At 43.9% G+C, this 25,957-nt stretch overlaps 1 protein-coding gene across 1 annotated transcript in view; it reads left to right on the top strand.

The window, feature by feature from the left end:
- Nucleotides 1-25,957, top strand: part of LOC115475142 (band 4.1-like protein 5) — a 203,457-nt gene that overhangs the window by 47,902 nt on the left and 129,598 nt on the right. The window contains exons 5-7 of the mRNA XM_030210881.1: nucleotides 99-177; nucleotides 11,446-11,490; nucleotides 22,969-23,021. Of these exons, the coding sequence (XP_030066741.1) occupies nucleotides 99-177; nucleotides 11,446-11,490; nucleotides 22,969-23,021 (177 nt within the window). The remainder of the gene's footprint in view (nucleotides 1-98; nucleotides 178-11,445; nucleotides 11,491-22,968; nucleotides 23,022-25,957) is intronic.

The raw sequence follows: 25,957 nt of genomic DNA, 5'->3' as shown, positions 1-25,957 counted from the left end.
TTGAGCAGTTGTCAGTAGGTGGATTTCTCTCTCTTTTTGGTGAAAGGGGAATGACTGGCAGCCAAAGCTGAACCTTTTTTATTTCTTTTTTCTGGTAGTTGGCCCACCGTACTGTCTCCATTTGCGTGTCAAGTTTTACTCGTCTGAGCCTAACAATCTTCGTGAAGAGCTGACACGGTAAGTGACTTTACTTCCTTTGCAGTAATTTTGACGTAACTGCTACACTCCTAGTTTTGAAAAAGTTAGTTTTAGACAGTGAGAAAGCAGCAGGAGTGTCTTTCACTTCTTCCTCTCCCCTCCCCCCCCCCTCCCCCCCCTCCCCCCGAACATCCTCTCCTGCTTTCTTACCCTCTCCCTCTCACATTTCTCCTGGGGAAATTGCTATTGCCCCTTCCCTATTTACTAGCCCTGGAAGCACATTCAGACCTCATGAGTCAGCATTTTCCTGTGTTCTCATCTTGTCATCAGATCAGCTCACAGGACATTCCAGCCTATGATTTGTGATCAACTAAGTAATCCCAGTGCTCATATCATATTTAAAAAAAATTTTTTTAAAAAATATGAACGCAACACTACTTGACTCCTCAGTGGCGACTTGTTTCATATGGGGAAAGAAACTTCGTGACTCGCCTGCCTTCTTCATCGGGTCATAATGTGCAAGCTCAAACGCGTGAACCAATATTTCACGAGCGATACCCTTCGCAACCTGATACAATCAATGGTAAGAAGCCAACTAGACTACTGCAATGGAATGTACGCAGGATGCAAAGAACAAACCTTAAAGAAATTTCAGACCGCTCAAAACACGGCAGCTAGATTCCATATTTGGAAAAACGCCATTCAAAAGTGCAAAACCCCTCCGAGAAAAACTACACTGGCTCCCAATCAAAGAACGCATTGCCTTTAAAATCTGCACCGTGGTTCATAAAATTCTCTATGGTCGATAGACTTAATCGACCTACCAACCAAAAACACCTCCAATTCAACATGATCATATCTCTACCTACAGTACCCAAGCTGCAAAGGTCTTAAATACAAATCTACTTGTCCATCCAGCTTCTCCTACATAAGCACACAACTGTGGAACACACTACCAAAAGCAGTGAAAACAACCTATGACCACCTAAACTTCTGGAAGATACTAGGTTATCAATAGAAATCAAACAAAATAAAACACGGAAAAGAAAATAAGATACCTTTTTTATTGGACATAACTTAATACATTTCTTGATTAGCTTTCGAAGGTTGCCCTTCTTCGTCAGATCGGAAATAAGCAAATGTGCTAGCTGACAGTGTATATAAGTGAAAACATTCAAGCATTACTATGACAGTAAAATAGATACCATTGGAGATTCTACATGGAATGTTGCTACTATTGGAGATTCTACATGGAATGTTGCTATTCCACTAGCAACATTCCATGTAGAAGGCTGCGCAGGCTTCTGTTTCTGTGAGTCTGACGTCCTGCACGTACGTGCAGGACGTCAGACTCACAGAAGCAGAAGCCTGCGCGGCCACATTGGTGATCTACAAGGGCCGACTTCTACATGGAATGTTGCTAGTGGAATAGCAACATTCCATGTAGAATCTATAGAAATCAAACAAAATAAAACATGGAAAAGAAAATAAGATGATACCTTTTTTATTGGACATAACTTAATACATTTCTTGATTAGCTTTCGAAGGTTGCCCTTCTTCGTCAGATCGGAAATAAGCAAATGTGCTAGCTGACAGTGTATATAAGTGAAAACATTCAAGCATTACTATGACAGTCTGACAGGGTGGGAGGATGGGGGTGAGTCGGAGGTATGCATGGGGCCATCAAAGCATATCATTGATATTCTAACAGGATGGGTGTGGATAGGTGTATTAAGTTGTCCAATAAAAAAGGTATCATCTTATTTTCTTTTCCGTGTTTTATTTTGTTTGATTTCTATTGATAACCTTTAAGAGTGGACTAACACGGCTACCACACATCTTTCTACATGTAGAACCCCCAAAAATAGCAAGATTCCGGAATGCTAAAGAGTGACAAGATTCCACAGCAGAATCTCAAAGAGTAGCAACGTTCCATGTAGAACCCGATCTGACGAAGAAGGGCAACCTTGGAAAGCTAATCAAGAAATGTATTAAGTTATGTCCAATAAAAAAGGTATCATCTTATTTTCTTTTCCATGTTTTATTTTGTTTGATTTCTATAGATTCTACAAGGAATGTTGCTATTCCACTAACAACATTCCATGTAGAAGTCGGCCCTTGTAGATCAGCAATGTGGCCGCGCAGGCTTCTACATGGAATGTTGCTACTGGAATAGCAACATTCCATGTAGAATCTCCAATAGTAGCAACATTCCATGTAGAATCTCCAATAGTATCTATTTTACTGTCATAGTAATGCTTGAATGGTTTCACTTATATACACTGTCAGCTAGCACATTTGCTTATTTCCGATCTGAGGAAGAAGGGCAACCTTCGAAAGCTAATCAAGAAATGTATTAAGTTATGTCCAATAAAAAAGGTATCATCTTATTTTCTTTTCCGTGTTTTATTTTGTTTGATTTCTATTGATAACCTTTGAGAGTGGACTAACACGGCTACCACACCTCTCTACTGGAAGATACTAAAAACCACCCTGTTCAAAAAGGCTTACCATCCCGATCCAACTTAAGACTGACCTTGGCTACACAAGAAAACCAAAGCACGTATGATCACAACACATCCCGACCATTCTGTGGCTTTGCCACATAAACTTCATCTTAACCACAACAGCACAATGTATTTGTTCTCACCGGAAACGGCAAATGTCATTCCGGCACTATGTAAGCCACGTTGAGCCTGCAAATAGGTGGGAGAATGTGGGATACAAATGTAACAAATAAAATACCAGTGAGCTTAAATATGTTTATTCAAGCCACTTTAAATACAAACGTCAATTTTATACTCAAGCTTATTTTGACTTTAGCTGCATTAACTGCACTTATCTGATCATTGCAGACCAACCGACGTGGGCCACGTTTCGCTACTGCGTCAGCGGGCGGTACTACATCAAAACATACCAAACTGCAAATTTAAACACATTTGCAAACCACACTCAAACTGCTTAAAAACTAAACCAAACGTAATGCAAGACTATACTTGTGCCAGTAAATCTCTTTTGTATATTTTCTACTGTGATATCGGTGTGTTGACTTTATACTTGTGAGGGTCAGCTAATAACAAACTACCCAGTTACAGCCTGGCACGTCATGCTTTAGTTTTGAAGTAGTTGGTATGGTTTGCAAATGTGTTTAATTGCATTTTGGTATGTTTATGTAGGACTGTCCCGACGCAGTAGCAAAACATGGCCCGTGCCGGTTGGTTTGCGATGATCGGTTAAGTGCAGTTAGGAGTCCTTTTGCAAAGGCGTGCTAAAAAATAAGCGAGTGCTAGATGCCTACATATTTTTATGGGGGTGTCTAGTGTTTAGCGTGTGCTAAAAACGCTAGCCCGCCTTTGCAAAAGACCCTTTTTATGCAGTTAAAGTTAAAATAAGCTCCAGTATAAAGTTTACATTTGCATTTTAAAGTGCCATAAATAAATGCATTAATAGAAGATTTAAAAGGCACCTACACAGTTAACGCACATGCTAATTGTAGCAGGGGTGTAGCCACGGGTGGGCCTGGACGGGCCCAGGCCCAGCCAGTTTCCCTCCAGGCCCCCCCAGCCCCGGGTGTCAGCAGGTGGGGAGGGGGGTGCTCTGCTGGCGCTGCAGTCCCCACCTGCCTACCAGCTCCACGATCGACGAGCAGACGACCCTCGTCTTCCATCCGGCATCGAGTCTTAAAAATAAAAAACCCGGAGAAACGCCTCGCGTCTGCTGTGCACTGCAGTAAAGCAAGCAGCAAATCGTCTCGTCGGTCCTTCCTTCACTGTGCCCGCCCTTGCGGAAATAGGAAGTTACATCAGAGGGCGGGACACAGTGAAGGAAGGACCGACGAGACGATTTGCTGCTTGCTTTACAGCAGTGCACAGCAGACGCGAGGCGTTTCTCCGGGCTTTTTTTTTTTTTTTTTAAGACTCGATGCCGGATGGAAGACGAGGGTCATCTGCGCGTCGATCATGGAGCTGGTAGGCAGGTGGGGACTGGGTCGTGCAGGGGGACTCAGATGGGATGTCGGGGTGGGGTGGGGAGGGGTTCAAATTTATAGTATTTAACTTTTAAAGTTCATGGGGGGGGGGGTAGAGAAGGGAAGAAGAAATGCATGGCCACCCAACCTACCCACTGGCCCACCCAAAAATTACATTCTGGCTACGCCACTGAATTGTAGGCTTGTTAAAAACACCAACACGCCTTGGTAAACAGGGCCCTAAGCAAGGTACAGAATTAACAACATTTGGAGACTCTCTCACTTGTGTAAAAAAAAAAAAAAAAAAAAGCCAATGTTTTAGATCAAAAAATAAAAAATGTTGTCCACCAGACATAACAAAACATCTACAAGGAAATTTTTAAGTAAGAGCAAGTAAGTCCCCCAGAGCCAGGATTCTGGCTTCTCTTTTCCTTCTAGAAAAGTCAGGGAAAAAAACCCTGACCCCATAAACAGTTCAAAAATATGTCTAAAGGTGGAGTACAGTATTACGGTCTTGTTCCAAAGCAAATGTGGCCAAGAGTGTCGTTTAATCGTTATAATCTCCAAAGATGTTTCCAGAACTTCAGTCAGATTAAGGAGTCCTGCTCGGGCCAACTCTTGATCACCAGCTGCTCCTCCTGAGTCCACAACACACAAGTTGAATAGATCAGTTGTCCTAACAAGGGGCAGATTTGTATTCAGGCATACCAAGGATATCCTGAAAATATTTTTTTTTTATAACCTATTGATTGCAGAAATCAAGGGAGACTTTAGAAAATTTGGTTTTTAACCACACACATCAATGGACGTGAAAGAGATCTGGCTTTCCAGATGTAGCCAGGATGTGTGATTCAGTGTGGACCAGCCAAAACTAACGTTGCCAGATCTGTCTTAAATCTAACCATACCAAACGTAATTCTGGGTATTCAGCAAAAATCAGTTTCAAATTACAAAATTAGCAAACTATAACAGAAACCTTAATTGAAATTTTAAAGTATTAAAAATGTTCTCATTTACTCATATTGTATACGTAATTACTTTTTGTAAAAAGCTCAATAAAATTGTATAAATATTTATTTGTTGTGCTCAGTTTTTTTGGTGTATTGCTGTGGACTAAAAATCCAAGCTTTGCAGGGACACCACATTTACATCATAGCACATCCTACCTCCATCCTGATCATAATGCTTAATTGATGGACGATGTCCAAAAAAAAAAGGATGTTAAAAAAACTGATGTTCAAAAAATTGAATAACAGCTACTTAGCTTAGGTAGAGATTGTGCAGAACCAAAGATCTTCTTCCTGCAAAGTTCTTGTCCACTGCAATACTTTTTTCAGAAAAATCACTCCGTGCAAGACTTAAGAACAAAAGAATCACTGTTCATCGATTTTAGTTCCCTACATGGGCCATTCAGGGGAACTGATTTTTCAGCAAAACCAGGGAGGAACACCACCCTGTCCGGTTCACAAACCTGCAAAGCTTGGACTTTTAGTCCACAGCAATACACCAAAAAAACTGAGCACAACAAATTAATATTTATATAATTTTATTGAGCTTTTTACAAAAAGTAATTATGTATACAATATGAGTAAATGAGAACATTTTTAATACTTTAAAAATTTCAATTAAGGTTTCTGTTATAGTTTGTTAAATCTAACCATACCAGTTTTGTGTACCTAGATTTTAATATGCTGTTTGGCTGAATATTCACTTACAAATGCAGCCAGAGACAGCTGGTTGGGGCCAACCTTTACAACTGTGGGCTCTGTGCGAATCTGTTTGGTGCCGCCTCCTCCTCCCAGTGGGACTCAAGATTTCAAATGAGGTGTCAGGATTTATTTGAACAGAATTCTTTAATGGCGACTACTATTGTAATCTTAGTGATTTACAGCTTTGGGGAGGGAGAAGGAACAGATGTGATGGGAGGAGTATAGAGCCTTGGTGTGGAAGAGCAGGATTACCGAGGCGGGGGAGGGGGAGAGATGGGCATGGAAAGGGAGAAGAAGCTTTAACTTTTGGTCAGCCGCCAGCTGCAAAGCTGACTTGGTTAAGCGTGAGGCCCCTCTGCCGCAATCCATGTTGCCCCCTGCTTAAGGCCGGCCCTGCCTTTGGGAGCTATTTCCCCCTTCATAAGACAGTGCAATCGGCAAAGGATGATGTCGGAATACACAAGTGAATTTCAGGCATACGGCAGTGGTTTGTCCTACCAGGAGCCATTGGGTAACCAATGCAGAGAAATTAACGTTCTTACGCCAAGTGTAGGCACTCAGCATGGTTTAAAAACGCAGCCGAAGTCTACCGTGTTAAAAATCGGGAAAATTTATGTTGACAAAAGTATGTAGCAAGAGGCATTGGCCTGTCTCTATCCGTTGCTTTACGGCCCACTAGCAAATCCCATCAGCCCCTTGGCAGACTCTGGACTGATAATAGAAAAGATTTTCGTTTGCATATGGTAACCCATTGATGTCGCAATTTGTGGGGTTTTACATTGTCCTTTTTTCACTCTTTTTAAACTCGACTAATTCTTTGTTCCCTTGCTGGAAAGCTTTTTTAAAGTCCACTGCAAATGATGCTGAGGCGGGCTTACACTTTTGTTAGAATTCAGCTACCGTAAGCTGTGTCCCCCAGAGAGTAACGGCAGTTAAAACGCTTTTCTGAGATCATTGCTCTAACCCATTAGGCATCTGTGCCAGCTGTTTGTATTGTGTTTGCAGTTGTCTGGAGGGTGATGGTGACATTAGGCGGAGTTTTCCTGTGTGGTTAGGAGCTTCGCTTCCTGGGATCCTAATGCTAATTGAGGTGCCCTATGTTGATTTGTCAGTTCATCTGTCAGCGCTGTTCCTGGCAGGTCAGGGCTTCCTTCCAGCTGAAAGTGAATAAGAACCTGAGAGGTGCCTGGCCTGGCCTTTCCTTCAAAAGCTCTGTCAGACCAGATTTTCTGGATTCCATCTGGAATGGGAAGGGGAGGAGGAGAGCAAGGCTGCTGTCTGCCAGGTCTTCACACCCTCCCTTCTCATGTAAATTGGGGAATGTGCAGGATGATTCCAGGCCTCTTTCTCTGCTTGCTCTTTTAAAAAGGAGGAAACAGGAAGACCTGGATTTCTCATAACTGTGAAGAATGAGTGTGTCCCAGCAATTTCCATTACCCCTATATCTTGACCCCTCCCCCTAACTCTCTCGCATGTCTGAAACAGGGATCCTGGCTCTTCTTCTTACCCCCCTCCCTCCCCCTTTGCCTCTTCCCTGTTTGCTTTTTTTTTTCTGAATCTTCATACCTGGCATCATATCAGCCAATCCTTTCTGTCAGCTGCCTTGTGCTCACCCTACTTCCTCTTCAGTTCTAGTCTTTTCTGAGAACTAGGAGTTTGGGGGCGTGCTCCCGCAGGGTTGGGGTGCTGTTTACTTCCAAGGCACTCTGCGCTAGCTGCAGCTCTTGTCTTGTAACGCAAATCCCAAAAATGGTATGGGATTTGCGTTACAAGACGTATGAGGAGAGAATTGCTGACCTGAACATGTATACCCTGGAGGAAAGGAGAAACAGGGGTGATATGATACAGACGTTCAAATGTTTGAACGGTATTAATCTGCAAACAAACCTTTGCCGTAGATGGGAAGGCGGTAGAACTAGAGGACATGAAATGAGATTGAAGGGGGGCAGACTCAAGAAAAATGTCAGGAAGTATTTTTTCACAGAGAGAGTGGTGGATGCTTGGAATGTCCTCCCGCGGGAGGTGGTGGAGATGAAAACGTTAACGGAATTCAAACATGCGTGGGATATGCATAAAGGAATCCTGTTCAGAAGGAATGGATCCTCAGAAGCTTAGCGGAGATTGGGTGGCAGCACCGGTGGTGGGAGGCGGGGCTAGTGCTGGGCAAGACTTCTACAGTCTGTGCCCTGAAAATGGCAAATACAAATCAAGGTAATGTATACACAAAAAGTAGTACGTATGAGTTTATCTTGTTGGGCAGACTGGATGGACCGTATAGGTCTTTCTCTGCCATCACCTTCTATGTATGTTACTGTGTGCCAGCCCCTATGGAGACTCTGGTGATGGAGCTCGTGTTAAATGCCAGCTTGTCGTGTTCCTCAAGCTGTTTGATGGAGTATCAGCACAGGGTCCCGGCCTGCCTTCCTCTACTGCCAGGAATAGGGCAGCTTGTGATGATGAAGAGCAGCTGGTAATATATAGTATCCCTACTGTTTACGGGAGCCAGAAGCCCAGGTACTCCTGGAGCTGCCATAGGTCATAAAATACTTGTTTTAGAGGTGGGGTGTTCGCTGGATCACTGTGTGCTGTAATGCCTCAATTTTGCAAAACCTGCCGACCTGTGACATTTCATGTTGGAGTGGCCTGAGATGCTCCCAAGTTCAGAGTAGAGAGCTGCACGGGAATGGGTATTGCGGGAATCGTGCAGGTACGGAAGAAGTTGCTGTGGGCTTCCTGCGGGAGTGTAGTCAAAATCTCTGGTGGCTCCAGAATGAGGCTTGAAATACACTGAGGGGTCCTTTTTTTTTTTTTTTTTACTAAGTGCGCGGAAAAATGACCTGCGCTAGTGTAGACGTGTGTTTTGGACACGCACAGATCCATTTTTCAGCGTACCTGTAAAAAATCTTTTTTTGGGGGGGCTGAAAATGGACGTGTGGCAAAATGAAAATTGGCGTACATCCATTTTGGGTCTGAGACCTTACTGCCACCCATTGACTTAGCGGTAAGGTAATTGTCCTGTTTGTCCTAATTAGATTGTAAGCTCTGTCGAGCAGGGACTGTCTCTTCATGTTCAAGTGTACAGCGCTGCGTACGTCTAGTAGCGCTATAGAAATTAGTAGTAGTAGTAATTGTCAACGTGTGTATAGTGCCAATTACCACCACGTGCTGTAAAATAAGATATATTTTCCGGTGCATGTAGTGGACGCGCACAAAAAATGAAATTACATCCCAGGCCACACGGTAGTTCCTTATTGGCACACGTTTGGCGCGTAGGTGCCTACACTGCTTAGTAAAAGGGCCCCTATGAAAGGCAGTTGGAGCACCAGACTGAGGCTTGGAATTCCCAGAGAGGCAGCCAGAACACCAGACTGAGGCTTGGAACATTCATTGGGTTGAATATTGAATACCAGCCAAAAAAACGTGGGAGACTGTTGGGGGTTGGGATAAAACAGAGGGCTGCGAGCAAGTAAACAACATCAACTCCCATGGATATGGGTGTGGATGGAAGAGATTAATTGTAGTGATGAAATGGATCTTAACGGGTACGGGTGGGTATGGGTTAGATTCCATTGGGGATGGAGGGTGGACGAAATATCCGTCCCCATGCAACTCTGTATTTCAGATCTCCTGCAGATCTCTCAAATGCTGTCTGAGAGCTTATTTCAAGGTCGTACAAAACAGACATTCCTGAAGTGGTATTTAACCCGTTCATGAGCATATGACAAATGTGTGGATCTCATGCCCATATAAATAAAAAGCCCCTAGATCAAGGTTCTCAATTCAATCCTCAGAACACACCAAGCCAGTCTGGTTTTCAAGATATTCACAATTAATATTCTTGAGAGAAGTTTGCATGCACTGCCTTCATTGTATGCAAAGCTGCCTCATAAACGTATTCCTGAAAACCTGACCAGCTGGGTCTGTCTTCAGAACTGGGTTGAGAACCCCTGCCCCAGACTGAGCCAATTTCCTGTCCTTGACTAGTTGATGCTTGGAAGTACCAAATCAGTACTTGACTTTTGATGCTATTCGTTTCATTGTTGGCCACCCCTTCACAGAGTTATTTTTATGTTTTGTTCTCAAATCGTGACCCCAGGATCTAGACTTGTCCTGTCCATGGTGATACTGGTGTTGGAAGACCCTTTACTGGCTTGGGGAACAAGTGAGCCAATACTAGGATTGGGCATATGTAAGGGCACAGGATAATGAGGTTTATATAGGGGCTCATTTTCAAAGCACGTAGCCTTACAAAGTTCCATAGTAACCTATGGAACTTTGTAAGGCTAAGTGCTTTGAAAATACGGCTCATAGTGTTTAAAAATATGTACCCTTATTTATTTTAGCTGGCATTAATGTGAGTGAGTCTCTTCACAGCTCATTTTAAGTTGCATTAATCGGTTCATGGTGCAGTTTGGGAACCTGCCTTCCTCTTTTGCCCAGACTCATTAGCAAAAAACATTCAGGATGTTGTATGTTTATTTATTTAGATTTTGCTCACACCTTTTTCAGTAGTAGCTCAAGGTGAGTTACATTCAGGTACTCTGGATATTTCTCTGTCCCAGGAGGGCTCACAATCTAAGTTTGGACCTGAGGCAATGGAAGGTTAAGTGACTTGCCCAAGATCACAAGGAGCAGCGGCAGGATTTGAACCGGCCACCTCTGGATTGCAAGACTGGTGCTCTAATCACTAGGCCACTCCTCCACTAGCAACATTCCATCTAGAATCTCATAGCAACATTCCAGAATCTCAAAAAGTGGCAACATTCCATGTAGAATCTTCACTAGTAGCAACATTCCATATATTTATTTATTTATTTAGATTTTGCTTACACCTTTTTCAGTAGTAGCTCAAGGTGAGTTACATTCAGGTACTCTGGATATTTCTCTGTCCCAAGAGGGCTCACAATCTAAGTTTGGACCTGAGGCAATGGAAGGTTAAGTGACTTGCCCAAGATCACAAGGAGCAGCGGCAGGATTTGAACCGGCCACCTCTGGATTGCAAGACCGGTGCTCTAACCACTAGGCCACTCCTCCACCCTGAAGAATCTTGTTACTCTTTGGGGTTCTACATGGAATGTTGCTACACTTTGAAATTCTGCATGGAATCTTGTTGTTCTTTAGAATTCTAGACTCTTTATTTAGATTTTTCTCACACCTTTTTCAGTAGTAGCTCAAGGTGAGTTACATTTAGGTACTCTGGATATTTCTCTGTCCCAGGAGGGCTCACAATCTAAGTTTGTACCTGAGGCAATGGAGGGTTAAGTGACTTGCCCAAGATCACAAGGAGCAGCGGCGGGATTTGAACCGGCCACCTCTGGATGTGAAGACCGGTGCTCTATGTTGAAGCTTGCCATGACTTCTAAACTCCTTACACTGGTCCGTAGACCCTATGCCTTCTGTGCTAGCCTGGAAATAAACTTTTTCGCCATTTTGGTTCTCTTTGCCTGCACAGATGAAACTGATGTCGCTTCAGGGGCATTTCCATCTGTTTTTATGACAAATGTGACAAAAGCAAGAAAAGATTAGGAAATATGGAATGGGTGGGTGGAGGTGGGGGCTGTAATTCTGATTGTACGTGCTCCAACTGGGGCATCTCACTCGCTCATTCGAATGTCTGTCCTTTCTCCATAGGTACTTATTTGTTCTGCAGCTGAAACAAGACCTTTTGAGTGGAAAGTAAGTACAAGTTTGTGTTGGAGCTGGTCCATTGACAATGTGCACTGCCATTCTGAGAGTCCCTGGTTCAGTCCAAATTAAGACTATAAAGGTGGGATATAAAAGTAGTAAATAAAATAATAAGTAAAGTTGATGTTTCTGCTCACCAAGTCAGATGGGGATCGGAATGCTTTGGGTACTCCATGTCCATTGACCTGGAGCAGCCTTTCGTACAGAGGGTGGGCTCTCTTGATCCTCGAGGGCTGCAACCCAGTTGGCTTTTCAGAATTTCCCTGATGAAATATACATGAGCTCTATTTGCATACGATGGAGGCAGAGCGTTTTCACTGGGGCAATTCTGAAAACCCAACTGGGTTTTGGCCTTTGATGACAAGAGGTTTGCCCACCACTAACTGATCAAATTGGACCTTCACTGGCTGACAAGTATTTTTATAAAGGCTTCCTACAGGTCTTTAACATTGCTTTTGACTCGTAACCACTCGCCTCCACCTACCCTCCTCTCTTCCTTCCCGTTCACATTAATTGATTTGATTTGCTTACTTTATTTATTTTTTGTCTATTAGATTGTAAGCTCTTTGAGCAGGGACTGTCTTTCTTCTATGTTTGTACAGCGCTGCGTATGCGTTGTAGCGCTATAGAAATGCTAAATAGTAGTAGTAGTAGTAGTCTTGTTCTTGTCCTGGGTCCTTCTTATGTAAATTACTTGCCTTGGGCACCAAGTTGTGAGAAGACAGGGAAGATACAGGTTTGAATATGGATTGCTCAAAATGATTGACCATTTTCTCCTGTAGGGTTAAGCTTTGGTGTCAGGGGTTAGCCCTGACAACTTAACTTGTGTCCAGGGTGGAGGGTGTCTTTTTTTTTTTTTTTTTTTTTCCAACAGGGCACTTACAAAAATGTCTAAAAATGCACCTGTTTTATAAATGCAGCATAGGTGCTTGTCTGTCCTTTATTTAAAAAAAAAAAAAAAAAAGGGTCTCTGAATTATCACCAGTGGTGTGTAATCCTCTTGCACAAATCCACATGACCTCCAAGGTGGGTACAGCAGTGTATATGTAGTCCGTGTTGTAAAGTGCACATGAGATCTCTGCCTAAGATATGCTGATGTTTGGTTGCTTTCTGCCTGCTTCGTACAAGTGTTTGCCCCTGCATAATTGTATAATGGCCATTTTCCATGTGTAAAGTACACTGTACATGCTTAGTGGAGGAATGGCCTAGTGGTTAGGGTGGTGGACTTTGGTCCTGAGGAACTGAGTTCAATTCCCACTTCAGGCACAGGCAGCTCCTTGTGACTCTGGGCAAGTCACTTAACCCTCCATTGCCCCATGTAAGCTGCATTGAGCCTGCCAGGAGTGGGAAAGCGCAGGGTACAAATGTAACAAAAATAAAATAGATACTATTGGAGATTCTACATGGAATGTTGCTACTATTGGACATTCTACATAGAATGTTGCTATTCCACTAGCAACATTCCATGTAGAAGGCTGCGCAGGCTTCTGTTTCTGTGAGTCTGACGTCCTGCACGTACGTGCAGGACGTTAGACTCACAGAAGCAGAAGCCTGCGCGGCCACATTGGTGATCTGCAAGGGCCGACTTCTACATGGAATGTTGGAATAGCAACATTCCATGTAGAATCTGAAATAGTAGCAACAGTGGAGGAGTGGCCTAGTGGTTAGGGTGGTGGACTTTGGTCCTGAGGAACTGAGTTCGATTCCCACTTCAGGCACAGGCAGCTCCTTGTGACTCTGGGCAAGTCACTTAACCCTCCATTGCCCCATGTAAGCCGCATTGAGCCTGCCATGAGTGGGAAAGCGCGGGGTACAAATGTAACAAAAATAAAAATTATAAAGGGGCTAGCGCAACAATTGGGCAAGCTAGGTAGTTGCCTAGGGTAGCAGCTTTGAGGGGGTGGCAGAACACACTTGGATCAAAGCAACAGTCCAGACAGTCGCAGAAGGTTCTGGGGGGGGGGGGGGGGGGGGGTAGGTGGTCTTCAGAATAGCCCACTTAGGGCTGATGGTTCTCTTCAGTCTGACTGAGCTTGCTTTGCTGTCCCCAAGTCTTCTGGAAACCGCCCACGTTGCTATTTCCCTTGGCTGAAAAGTATGACGTCCAGTTATGCAGGCTTACGGGATAGTTCTGGGAGGGCTGGCATTGAGGTCGTCATGATTTGCTTTTAATTGGGGGGCCTTAAGCCTTGTGCCCCTTCTCAGTGCACTTTAAGGTTCACCTAAGGGCACCCAAAATCCTGTTTAATAACATTATTCTCAACATTTTACTTTTGTGTGTTTTAATTTAAAGGTGGTTGCCTTGAGGTTTGCAAAAAAAGTCTTACAAATAGAAAAAAAAAAACCTTGGCAAGTAAAACATACTGAACAGAGTGTACATTTGAGCATGAACTTTTAAATAAAAGGTTCTAGAGTATCTTTTTCTTCTAATGCACACTCCCACTTTTGTCCATTCCCCGAAGAGAATACTGGAAACAAATTTCCTATCTGTGTTCACAATCCTCACCACCCCCCCAATTCCAGTTATAACGTATTAAACCAGAGTAAAGTTTTGCAAGGATCCCCAAGTCTCTTTCCACCTTACCATACCGTTGGGTCATATAACAGTTAACTTTTCTATGTTATGTGTAGCTCAGTTTAACCTTTTAAAGTGTATAAATATGGTGGTTCCACCCTTTTGCAGTTCCCAGCCAATATCAACTTTGCCATGTTCAAAAAGTGTTGCACAAAAGCTGTACCTGGTGATGTTTCAGCCCTGGCATATCTCCTGTTAAATAAAAATATACCCCGGTCCCAGGGTAACAAACGTCTTGTGCACCAACAAATGCGATAACGTACACTTTTCCAAACCTAGCGAGGAAATTGTGTTTAAAGATCTGAGTTTTGCTGCTTTATATACTACTAGTAAAAAAGGCTCGTTTCCGGCAAAGGAAACGGGCGCTAGCAAGGTTTTACTCCCCCCCTCCCTCGTTCAGTCCGAATTCACCCCCCTCCGTGTTCCAGACCCCTCCCTCCCGCTGTCTGAGTTCAAGACCCCCCTCCCTCGCAGTTCCTGACCCGTGGACCCCACTGTCGCGAGCGCCTGGAGCCCCGTTCCCTCCGCCAAACCGCCCCAGCCGCTGTGGCGTACCTGTGCTGGCGGGGGACCCGTCCTTAACCCCCGCCAGCCGGCCGAAGTCTCCCCTTCTCGGCGGCGCACGATGGAGGAAAACGCAGTGAAGTTGGACTCATCCAGTTTGTGCTCGTGCGTCTGACGTCAGACGCACGCACACAAACAGAGTCCAACTTGATTGGTTTTCCGCGTAATGCGTCGTGACGTCAGAGGGCTTCGGAGACCCAAGTTACGGACACAGGCAGCCAGGTTTCGAACGTTGGAGGTGAGTTTTATTATATAGGATGAACACAGAATACAATGAATGCCGCCTCCCAACCGGAACAAAAAAGAAATTGCAGGAGAAAAAAATCGGCTTTCCATATTACTCCAAAGAGGACAGTGCTTTCTAACCACATGAAATGTCCAGTTTGCAGCCCGTGAACAAGAAAACTGTTCTTCTGGCTCAGATAATCCTGAGGCTTTTATGATTTTTGTTTTTTTTCTTTCCCTCTTCACTCAGCCCTTTGTTGCAAGCTTCCCTCCTGAAGCCCTGAAGCGATAAATCAGTTCCTTTTAATAAAGTGCCACTGCCCCAGTACCCATAAGGTTTCTAAAGTTGTCACAGTCTCTCTGCGGCTGTGTTCTTCCTTCCTTAAGAGCCTCTTTGCCCCTTAACTTCCCCCCCACCCCCCCCCCAACATCCCTCAAATGTGTTTCTGAGCTGTACAGATGGAAGAAGTGACTGTGAATAATTAGTCTGTGGTTGTGCTTAGAAACATTAATTTTATTTCCTGTGACACTTTCCTCTGTGGTCCCCTCTCCGCGCTCAATCTGCCACCTGCTGAAGCGTGGGGATTGGTGAACTCCCCAGTACAGGCTCTTTCCACCTTTTAAACAAAACTCTAGCCTGGTCGGGGACCTTTTGGCTTCAGCTTCTGCTCCTCGGGCTTTTTGAAAAGGTTTAAGATTTGTTAAAACTTCTTTAACCAGCTTCATTAAGGGAATGATTAAAAAAAAAAAAAAATTAAAAAAAAAAAGTTTAACTAGTTTATATTGGTCTTGATTCCCCCTCCCCCCCTCTCAAAATGTCCCAGAATTTTGGATACATTGATCCCTCCTCCCGCCATGTTGCCTTCTCCCTCATCTGTCACAGCTCTGGCCTCTTCTACAGCTACTGCTGCTACCTCAAACTCAGTCCCCCCCCCCCCCCTTTTTAAATCCTTCAGTTCTTTGCTGGCAGCGAGCAGTGACTCGCCCTTCTCGCTCCTGCCCCGAGCCTTCTCTCTGACTCAACTTCCTAGTTCTGCCAACAAGAAGGGGCATAAGAGGTAAGGTTCAAGGCCAGCGTGAACAGCGAGTACTGGTGTCTAAGGCAAGGTTTTGCACAGCATTAGCATATGCGCAAAACCCTGCACAAATCCTGAGTTGCACCTTATTGCACTAGATCCTTAGTTTGTCAACTTTGAACTTAAATAAGCCCTACAGTGTTGTACATCATACACCCCCGCCCCAAGCTAAGAATCTGATCTCTTGATGGTGGCTGATCCAGGTCATTTCAAAATACCTGGCAGGTCCCAATGAGTTGATTTGATTTAATTACTTGATATTTATTTTGTATTTGTTACATTTGTATCCCACATTTTTCCACCTATTTGCAGGCTCAATGTGGCTTACATAGTACCGTAAAGGCGTTCGCCAATTCCCGTATGAACAAATACAGTAATGTTGTGGTAGAATAAGGTTCGTGTGTACAGACACATTAGGGAATCGTAGAGAGGAAGAGTTATTATATGTCAATTACGAGCTTTGGTTTGGTTGTGTTGCAGGGTTCAGGCATTTAAGTTGGGTCGGTAGGGTATGCCTTTTTGAACAGGTTAGTTTTTAATGATTTCCGGAAGTTTAGGTGACCATATGTTGTTTTCACGGCTTTTGGTAATGCGTTCCATAGTTGTGTGCTTATGTAGGAAAAGCTGGATGCATAGGTGGTTTTGTATTTGAGTCCTTTGCAGCTTGGGTAGTGGAGATTTAGGTATGTTCGTGTTGATACTGTTATGTTTCTGGTTGGTAGGTCTTTGAGGTCTGTCATGTATCCTGGGGCTTCGTCGTAGATAATTTTTATAAACCAGGGTGCAGAAACGTTCTTTGATTGGGAGCCAGTGCAGTTTTTCGCGGCGGGGTTTGGCGCTTTTGAATCGCGTTTTTCCAAATATCAGCCTGGCTGCCGTGTTTCGAGCGGTCTGAAGTTTCTTTATAATTTGTTCTTTGCATCCCGCATAAATTCCGTTGCAGTAGTCTACATAGCTTAGTACCATTGATTGTATCAAGTTGCGAAATGTTTCCCGCTTATTAAAATATAATTTTTTTTTTTTAAGCAGTTTACAAAGCTAAACAGTCATAAGAACATAAAATACAATCATTATTTATTTTTATTTATTTAGTTGCATTTGTATCCCACATTTTCCCACCTATTTGCGGGCTCAGTGTGGCTTACAATACATTGTAAATAATGGAAATACAGTTTGTTACATTACGATTATGGTTACATTGTGAATAGTTAAGGAAGACAGAGTTGTATCGGTCACCTTTGGGGCGTAGAAACTATAGGATATGACGTTGGGGAATTACTACGGTGATCGAATAACAACAAGAGAGTGATGGGTAGACAGTTTTTATCTGTGGGTAGATTGTTGAATGGGAGAGAGTACGGGGAAGTGGAGTACGTCAGATAATGTCTTGAGGCATTATTATGATGTATATGGGATTTATATGTTTTAATCCTTGCGGTATTAAAATTGTATTAAAATAATACAGTAGATGAATTACTGCAGCTCCCTTCCAAGGATGGACCAGACACCTCTTACTTCTGTCTCCCTACACAGAGGAAGTGGGGGCAGTAGGCTGAAGAGAAGGAATGCTGGACATCATGGGGGGGGGGGGAGGGGAGGACAGGAATGCTTGAATATGAACACTCAGATTATGTTTAACGTTCCCCCTTGCTCCTTTTTAAAGAGGAAAAATGTTCTCGATTTATATTCGTCTATACTCAGTACTAGTCTACAATCAGTGGACCTTGGACCTTCTTACAGAATGCTTTTGGCAGGGTTATTGAAAATCCAGGGTTGGACAAAAATTGTGCTATTAAACTATCCACAACCTACGTTTAATAGATAGAGGTAGAGCAAAAGATACTATTTTTAGGGTTGTCAACTATGGGGTCCTTTTTACAAAGGCACGCTGAAAAATGGCCTGCGGTAGTGTAGACGTGTGTTTTGGGTGCACGCAGAATTTATTTTTCAGCGCACCTACAAAAAATGCCTTTTTAAACTTTTTGCTGAAAAGTGGACGTGTGGCAAAATGAAAATTGCCACACATCTATTTTGGGTCTGAGACCTTATTGCCAGCCATTGACCTGGTGGTAAAGTCTCATGTGGTAACCGGGCAGTAATGACCTACGCGCTCCAAATGCCACTTGGCTCGCGTCCGATACGCGCAGCAGAAAAGAAAAATTATTTTTCGGCCATGCGTATCGGATGCGCAGCAAAAATGAAATTACCTCAAGAGCCACGCAGTAGCTGTGCGGTAACTGTTTTAGTGCGCGTTGGGTGCGCATAGACGCTTATGCGGCTTAGTAAAAGGACCCCTATATTTGTAAACCTACTGAATTGACCTTATTAAAGGACCAGAAAACTCCAACTACGGAAACTTTAGTTAATCTTTTTTTTTTTTTTTTTTTAGAAGGGAAATGCCTTTCTGAGGTTTTTGCAACTACATTCAAAGTGGTTTACATATATTCAGGTACTTATTTTGTACCAGGGGCAATGGAGGGTTAAGTGACTTGTCCAAAGTCACAAGGAGCTGCAGTGGGAATTGAACCCAGTTCCCCAGAATCAGAGTCCGCTGCACTAACCACTAGGCTACTCCTCCACTAGCAACATTCCATGTAGAAGCCTGGCCTTGCAGATCAGCAATGCGGCCATGCAGGCTTCTGTTTCTGTGAGTCTGACGTGGCCGCATTGCTGATCTGCAAGGCCAGGCTTCTACATGGAATGTTGCTTGTAGAATAGTAACATTAACATTCCATGTAGAATCTCAACTAGGGAAAGGGAAATGGGACTTGATATACTACCTTTCTGAGGTTTTTGCAACTACATTCAAAGTGGTTTACATATATTCAGGTACTTATTTTGTACCAGGGGCAATAGAGGGTTAAGTGACTTGCCCAGAGTCACAAGGAGCTGCAGTGGGAATCGAACTCAGTTCCCCAGGATCAAAGTCCACTGCACTAACCACTAGGCTTCTCCTCCACTCCAGAATGAAATGATTTGTAAGGTGAATTTGGAAAATATCTATATAGCAGACAGATAATTCCTGTAGATTATGGGAGGTTTTGCCAATAGTACACGTTGATGGAAGCCTGTCTAAGAAATATGCTGCCTCCCATTGTATATTGAATGTGTGTCCTATATATTTACTGAGAAATGCACTCCAGGAATTTGTATGTTGATTGAAGGGCTGGCTGGAGAAAGTATTTGAGGGGGAGAGTGCTGACTCCCCAACACCTAAAAAGCCAAATGAGGAGGCATCTAAAATTTTGAATAGCCCATTTTTCTGCAAAGATAATGAAGGGATTGTTTGCCAAACAACTTTCTGAATACTTAGAAATGCATGATACCTTCCATATGAGTCTCAGCTGGGCTTTAGGAAATAGTTTAGTACAAAGATTGTTTTGGGAATATTGATGTTTGGAATTAGACTTTTGTCAAGTAAGGGACAGCAGGTTTTGATGATAAAATTGATCTAGTTGATCATAAATAATATTGGAATTATAGGAAAGGTATCGATGCTTTCATCCAGGGCCACCAAGAGACTGGGCCGGGCCCGGGGCAAGGCTGCCACCCCCCCCCAGCCCCGTTGACAGCCTCTCCGTCCGTCACCGGACCGGGCCCCCTGCATTCAAATCACAGCGCCTCACCTCCGCGTGAAAGCACAGCAGCGGCAGATCGCCTCCCTTTGGGCCTTCCCACCCTGTTTCCCGTCCTCGTGGCAGTTACATCAGACGAGGGTGGGACACAGGGAGGGAAAGGAGGCGATCTGCCGCTGCTGCGCTTTCAGATGGTGGTGAGGCTCTGTGATTTGAATGCAGGGGGCCCGGCCCGGTGGTGGATGGTCGATGGAGCCGATGGCGGGCGGGTTAGACTGGGGACTGCAGCGCCGGGGCCCCCTTGGAGGCCTGGGTCCGGGGAATTCCCCCCCCCCCCCCCAGCAGCCCTGCCTTCATCTCCCTGTGACGGGACATACAGCCCTTTTGCAATATATAATCACTTTTTTCTTATTTAATAGATCCTATAGGGTTAAGATGGTAGAAAAATATCAGATTCAGGGAATGCTTTGTGTAGGTTACCTTAAGAATCTTCACTGTCGCTCGTCCTATATAATAATTCTCACCTCCAACGTTCTATCCTGCCTGGGACCGTGGCTCCTGTGGTCTGCTAGGCACCATCAGTGACGTGATCCCCTCATGCCACTCCCACTGAGTTCCAGACTCCGCCCTCCCTCTGATTTCAAACCCCCCCCCCCTTCTCGACGAAAACACTCCCCCGCCGTCGTCATCTACCTGTGCTGACGGGGGACCCCAACCCCCGAAAGCCGAAGTCCTATTTTCGGCTGTGCGGCATTGCTTGATGAATGATCATCTGTTCAGGTTTCTGTGCGTGCGTCTGACGTCAGATGCACGCACTGAAACTTGAACAGATGATCATTCAACAAGCAATGCTGGCACAGACGACAACAGAACTTCGGCTGTCGGGGGTTGGGGTCCCCCGTCGGCACGGTTTTTGGTGGAAAGGGGGGGTTGACAGGGTCGCGGAGGGAGGTCCAGGGGTCTGTAACATGGGGGGGGGGGTTGAAATTGGAAGGAGGGAGGGCGGAGTTTGGAACTCAGTGAGGGGGCATTGAACTGGGTGGGAGGGGGTGTGGAACTCTGAGGGGACAGAACGAGACAGCGAGGGAGGGTGGGGGATTGCCTTGCTAGCGCCCGTTTCATTTCATAACGAAACGGGCCTTTTTTTTTACTAGTATTTAATATTCTAATGTGTTCATTGGGAAAAGAGGTAAAGAAGTTAGGGTCACAAGTATTTATTTATCTGTGCAGATGACATTACTCTTCTGATACAATCTTCTTAAGATATAGGATCAGTTTTTCTTTGATTCAAAGTTACATAGAATTGGTAGAACATTGGGCATCTCTGATTTTATCTTTCTTCGATTTTAACAAAATGTAAAGGGCCCTTTTATTTAAGCTTAGCGTGTGTGTGCTAAGCCCATAGGAATATAATTGGTTTTAGCATAGCGCCCGCGAATTCTCTTAGCACATAAGCAGTAAAAGGGCCCCTAAATTTCTTGTAGTTGGTTCTTGACGGGTTACACCTGACCCTACCGTTGTTTGAATATTTGTGGGAAGCTCAAATGTTTTCCTGTTAAGAGGTCTGACAGGATAGGAGCTACTTTGGCATTCGAACAGCTGAGACTGGTGGAACAAGTATTAGCTTTGACACAATTAAACTACTGTATTATGTAAGGGCTGCTTGGATAAAACACTTCACAGTTACAAATTCTGCAAAATATAACAGCAAGATTACTGCGTTCAGTTAACAGGTTTGATAGGGTGACGCAGCTGTGAAACTGCTCTGATTTTTACCAAGGGAAGCACATGTGATTTTTAAGCTGTCTCGGATGGCTTTTAAAATAGTTTGTGGTAAAGCTCCAAATTATAGCGGTGATTTATTAGTCTTTACTTCAGTATATAGTAATTCTTGTCGGGGGAAATTAAACGAAACTTCATTTCCCTGGTGGGAAGGGGGTGAAAGAGTGACCGTTTTTTTAATGTTAACTTATCAGGCTGCAAAATTACAAAATAGTTTGTCTTCCGAGCTAAGATCAGCGTCCAATTACAGATTATTAGGAAATGATTGAAGGCTTTTCTTTTTCAAAATGTGGTTTAATTAAATGTTAATGATTGTGTTATGAAGGAGTTGTATATCTTGTTTTGTATCCTGCAGTGAACTGTGAAAGGTATATATGTTTTTTGTTTTTTTTAAAAGATCTATTTTGGTATTGGTATATGTACCAGTGGTGTAGCCATGCCCCCCCCCCCCCCCCGAAAACAATGGCTGGCGGGAATGCCAAAGTGCTGCCAGGGCCGCCCCCTCCTCCTCATGTTGCTGCAGGAAGGAGGAAGTTAGCGGTGTGCTTCCAGTTGTGGATGCTGGCACTCCCCACGCATGCTCAACTCTTGCGAGAACTGAGCACGTGCAAAGAGTCCCAGGGTCAGCAACTGGAAGCCCGCTGCCAACCTCTTCTGTCCTGCGGCAACACAAGGAGGAAGGGGCAGTTCTGGCAGTGAATCTTTGGCCGGCATGGCTTCAGCATCCCCATCAGCAACAGTGGTATTTTTAAAGCAGGGGGGGGGGGGTGCGTTGTTGTCCCCCCCCCCCCCCCCCAAAAAAAAAATGGACGGACGACTGGCTACGTCCCTGCTGTGTACCAGTTTTCAAAATGAAAAATAGCCCAGGCAGAAAGCATCCACAGGCACTGCACTAAAATGTAGACACAAAGATTTGAAAATGGCATGTGCATTAGCTGTCTTCCCCCTATGACCTAAACATGTCCTCAAGAACACCACCTGTGTGTGGTGTGGACCAATGTGTGTGCTTTTAGCTGTGTTAAGAGTGGGAAAATGTCAAACAGGCCAAGGAAGGAAGGGATCCTCAGGAGCTTAGCCTAGAATTGGTGGCAGAGCTGGTGGTTGGGAGGCGGGGCTAGTGCTGGGCAGACTTATACGGTCTATGCCCCGAAGAGGACAGGTACAAATCAAGGTAGGGTATACACAAAAAGTAGCACATATGAATTTATCTTCTTGGGCAGACTGGATGGACCGTGCAGGTCTTTTTCTGCCGTCATCTACTATGTTTACTATGTTTAAACAGGCCATTTACACAGATATACTTTTAACTGCATAAATCATTTTCAGAACTGGTCTCTGTAATGTTACATGCTCATATTATCGGGTTCATTGAAAAGTGGCACCCATGGTTTTCAGAGAGCTTCCCTCCTGCACCTCAGCAGCTAGCCAGGACGAGGCAAGGTGTAGAAGAAAATGGAGCTGCTCCAGCAGCTTCAGGATCTGCCCTGGCAGGCGGTTTGGTCTATGGATTTGCCCCATTCAAGCTACTGCTACTACTATAAATCACTTCTATAGCGCTACCAGTCGTACGCAGCGCTCTACAATTGAACATGAAGAAAGACAGTCCCTGCTCAAAGAGCTTACAATCTAAATCAGGACAAACAGACACTTAATGCTAATTCTCTTTCTTTAGGCTGGAGTGTCCTTTTGATACAACGGTCCAGTTGGCAGCTTACGCTTTACAAGGCAAGTGGTCGTCTTACCATTTTAATTTTCCTTCCACAACTGAAAATAGTGTGCAGACTAAATATGTCTGTAAAGAGTGGAGACTTCACATGGGGGTGAGTGAAGTAATAGAGGAATGGTATGTGTTATCTGTTAACCTGAGAGGGACCTAGTAGATGTGGTGTATTTAAACCAGGTCTGTCGGTGGCGTACGCTTCCTGTCAGACCTGCCCCTCCCCCCTCCACCTTAAAATCCTCTCTGCTTTGGTCTTCATCCAGGCAGCAGCAGCAGCAGCACTCATATGCTGCCTGTGGCCTGCTCTGGGACTTCCTCCCTGAACCATCCCGCCCCTTCACAAAACAGGAAGTTGCATCAGAAGGGGGCAGGACAGTTCAGAGAAGAAGTCCCGGATCAGGCCCAGGCATCCTATGAGTGCCCCTGCCCAGATGAAGACCAAAGCCAGGGGCAGTGGGAGACGTTTGCCCCCTGTAAAAATTTCCCAGCTACGCTGCTGTGAGATTAGGCAAGGCACAGCTCAAATCCTTCTCCCGTTGACATCACTTGTTCCTCCTTTATCTCACATGAAGAGCTTAGGGCTAGGTTGACCAATTTGATACTGCATATTACTACAGGATAGGAAATGTAGCCTGTAGATTATAGGCTGCTTTAACTCACCTTGAGCTCAGATTTGGAAAAGGCGAGTAATGTAAAACTCAAATCGGTGACTATATATTACTTTATTTGAAGATTCTATTTTGCCTTGATCATTTAATAAAAACTTAATATACCACTTTAGTCGTCGGACAAATCAAAGTGGTTAGCAATAAAAACAATGTTAAGAAAATAAAAGTAAATAGATCTTTAGATGGGTAGGAGCCAGGGGTCTTACGGGGTGTTGGGGATTTAATGGTTTAATGAGTAGGTTCTGAGTCATAAGAGTGGAGACCCTTCATTGGTTTAGTAGGCTTTTCATACTGTTTGCATGTTTTGAGGATAGGGAAGAAGATTATTCTTATTGTTAATTCATGGTGGTATATTTTGCTAATCACGTAACATGTTCATGTCCAATAAAAATAATTTAACTCAGAAAATAAAAGTAGAACTCCATGAAACGATAAGAAAGCAACATTCGTTAATTCAAAAGAGAAGGAACTATCCACACAAGTGACCTCGCTTCCTCCCCCCCCCCCCAAAAAAAAAAAAAAAAAAACAAAGTTAGATGAGGATGTATTAATGGGTGGAAAAAGCTTACTCAAAAAGTCAGTTTTCAGTGAAGAATGGAAAGTGACAAGAGTTGTTTTTTTTCCCAGTTGAAGATAGTATGGAAGAGAGTTCCAGAGCATAGGAGCTAGAAAATAAAATGTGCTGTACCTGGTCGATTCCCATCTGGCTTTTGAAGGAATAAGTAGAAAAAGCCTATTATCAGTAAGAGATCTAAGGGTCCGTGAAGGGGTATAAGAAATAACAAGTGAGGCCAGATAAGATGGTATACCAGTACGATAAACTTTGTGCATGAGTATTTTATGTTTAAACGATTTTTATTGAAAATACAACAAAATAAACATTGTCATACAGGGCTCTTCATATAGCGTACATCGAGTCTTGATACAATTATACAACGACTTATTTATCAACCTTCAGTGTTTGAACTTTATATTCCAACAAGATAATATTATTAGTATTGTTAATAACCCCCATTTTAATGACTGAGCAGCCGTTCAACAGAGATCTAAATACATCCCCAATATCTTACCCACAACTGAAATACTCCTGCATCATACACAATGATCTCCATTTATGATACTATCCTTACAGGGATGGGCTCGCAGAGTATGGCCCCTCATAAATTATAATCAATTAAAGAACATATTCCCAATATAACCAACTTAGAAGAACCCTGAGATAAAAGCCCTCTCCCCTCTCTCAGCCCCTAACCCACCCTTTAACTACCCCCCTCCCTCCCCCTCTCTTAACTCCCCTCCCCGTCCCTCATTCTCCCCCCTCCCCCCCTCATTCCCCCCCTGAAGGAACGTTACCAAATCACCATAGGAAGTTCACCTTGCATTTAGAAGCAAGCTCCGACCCCTGGGATTTAGGATGTTTAAATAGGGACCCCAAATGGCCAAAAACGTAGTTCTCTTTCTTTGTGAGTGTCTAATCTCTCCAGCCTCCCAAGAGGCCAGTTGATGCACCTGGTTCCTCCAGTGCCAATATGCTGGAGGGTCTTTAACCGTCCAGTATTGTAAAATACATTTCCTTGCCAGTAAGCACATCTTACGAATCAATAATACTTCAAAACGATTCTGTCCTCGAAAAGAATCAGGTAAATCTAATATTAATTGTTCAACTGTCTTCCGAACTTTAATACCCAATCTCCTTTCCCAAAAGCCCCAAACCTGAGTCCAGAACCCTTTTACTCGAGTGCAACTCCGTGCATGAGTATTTTAAATGTAATCCTGTATTAAATTGGTAACCAGTGCAAACGAGCAAGTGAAAGTGATGCAACAAAGTGGTTTACAACTTCCATAATCATAGCATAAGACAAATACATGGTCTTACAAAGGCTTATCAGTAAGCAACAAACCTACAAAAGCAAGTGGCTAAAACTCAGACATGGTAGAGGAAAGATGTAATGAGGGGTGGGAGGTGGATAGTGACAGAGATGCATTATTCATCACAGAACATGAGAATAGCCATACTGGGTCAGACCGATGGTCCATTTAGCCCAGTATCCTGTTTCCAAAAGTGACCAATCCAGCTCACAAGTACCTGACAGAAACCCAAAGAGTAGCAACATTCCGGAATCCCCAAAAGTAGCAACATTCCATGTAGAACCCGAAAGAGTAGCAACATTCCCTATGGAATCTCAAATACTTGCAACATTCCATGTGGAACCCTAAAGAGTAGCAACATTCTACTACTACTACTAACTAGCATTTCTAAAGCGCTACTAGGG

This window comes from Microcaecilia unicolor, chromosome 7 (genome assembly GCF_901765095.1).
Source record: "Microcaecilia unicolor chromosome 7, aMicUni1.1, whole genome shotgun sequence".
In the NCBI taxonomy this organism is placed as follows: domain Eukaryota; kingdom Metazoa; phylum Chordata; class Amphibia; order Gymnophiona; family Siphonopidae; genus Microcaecilia; species Microcaecilia unicolor.
This window is presented reverse-complemented; position numbering and strand designations above follow the sequence as displayed.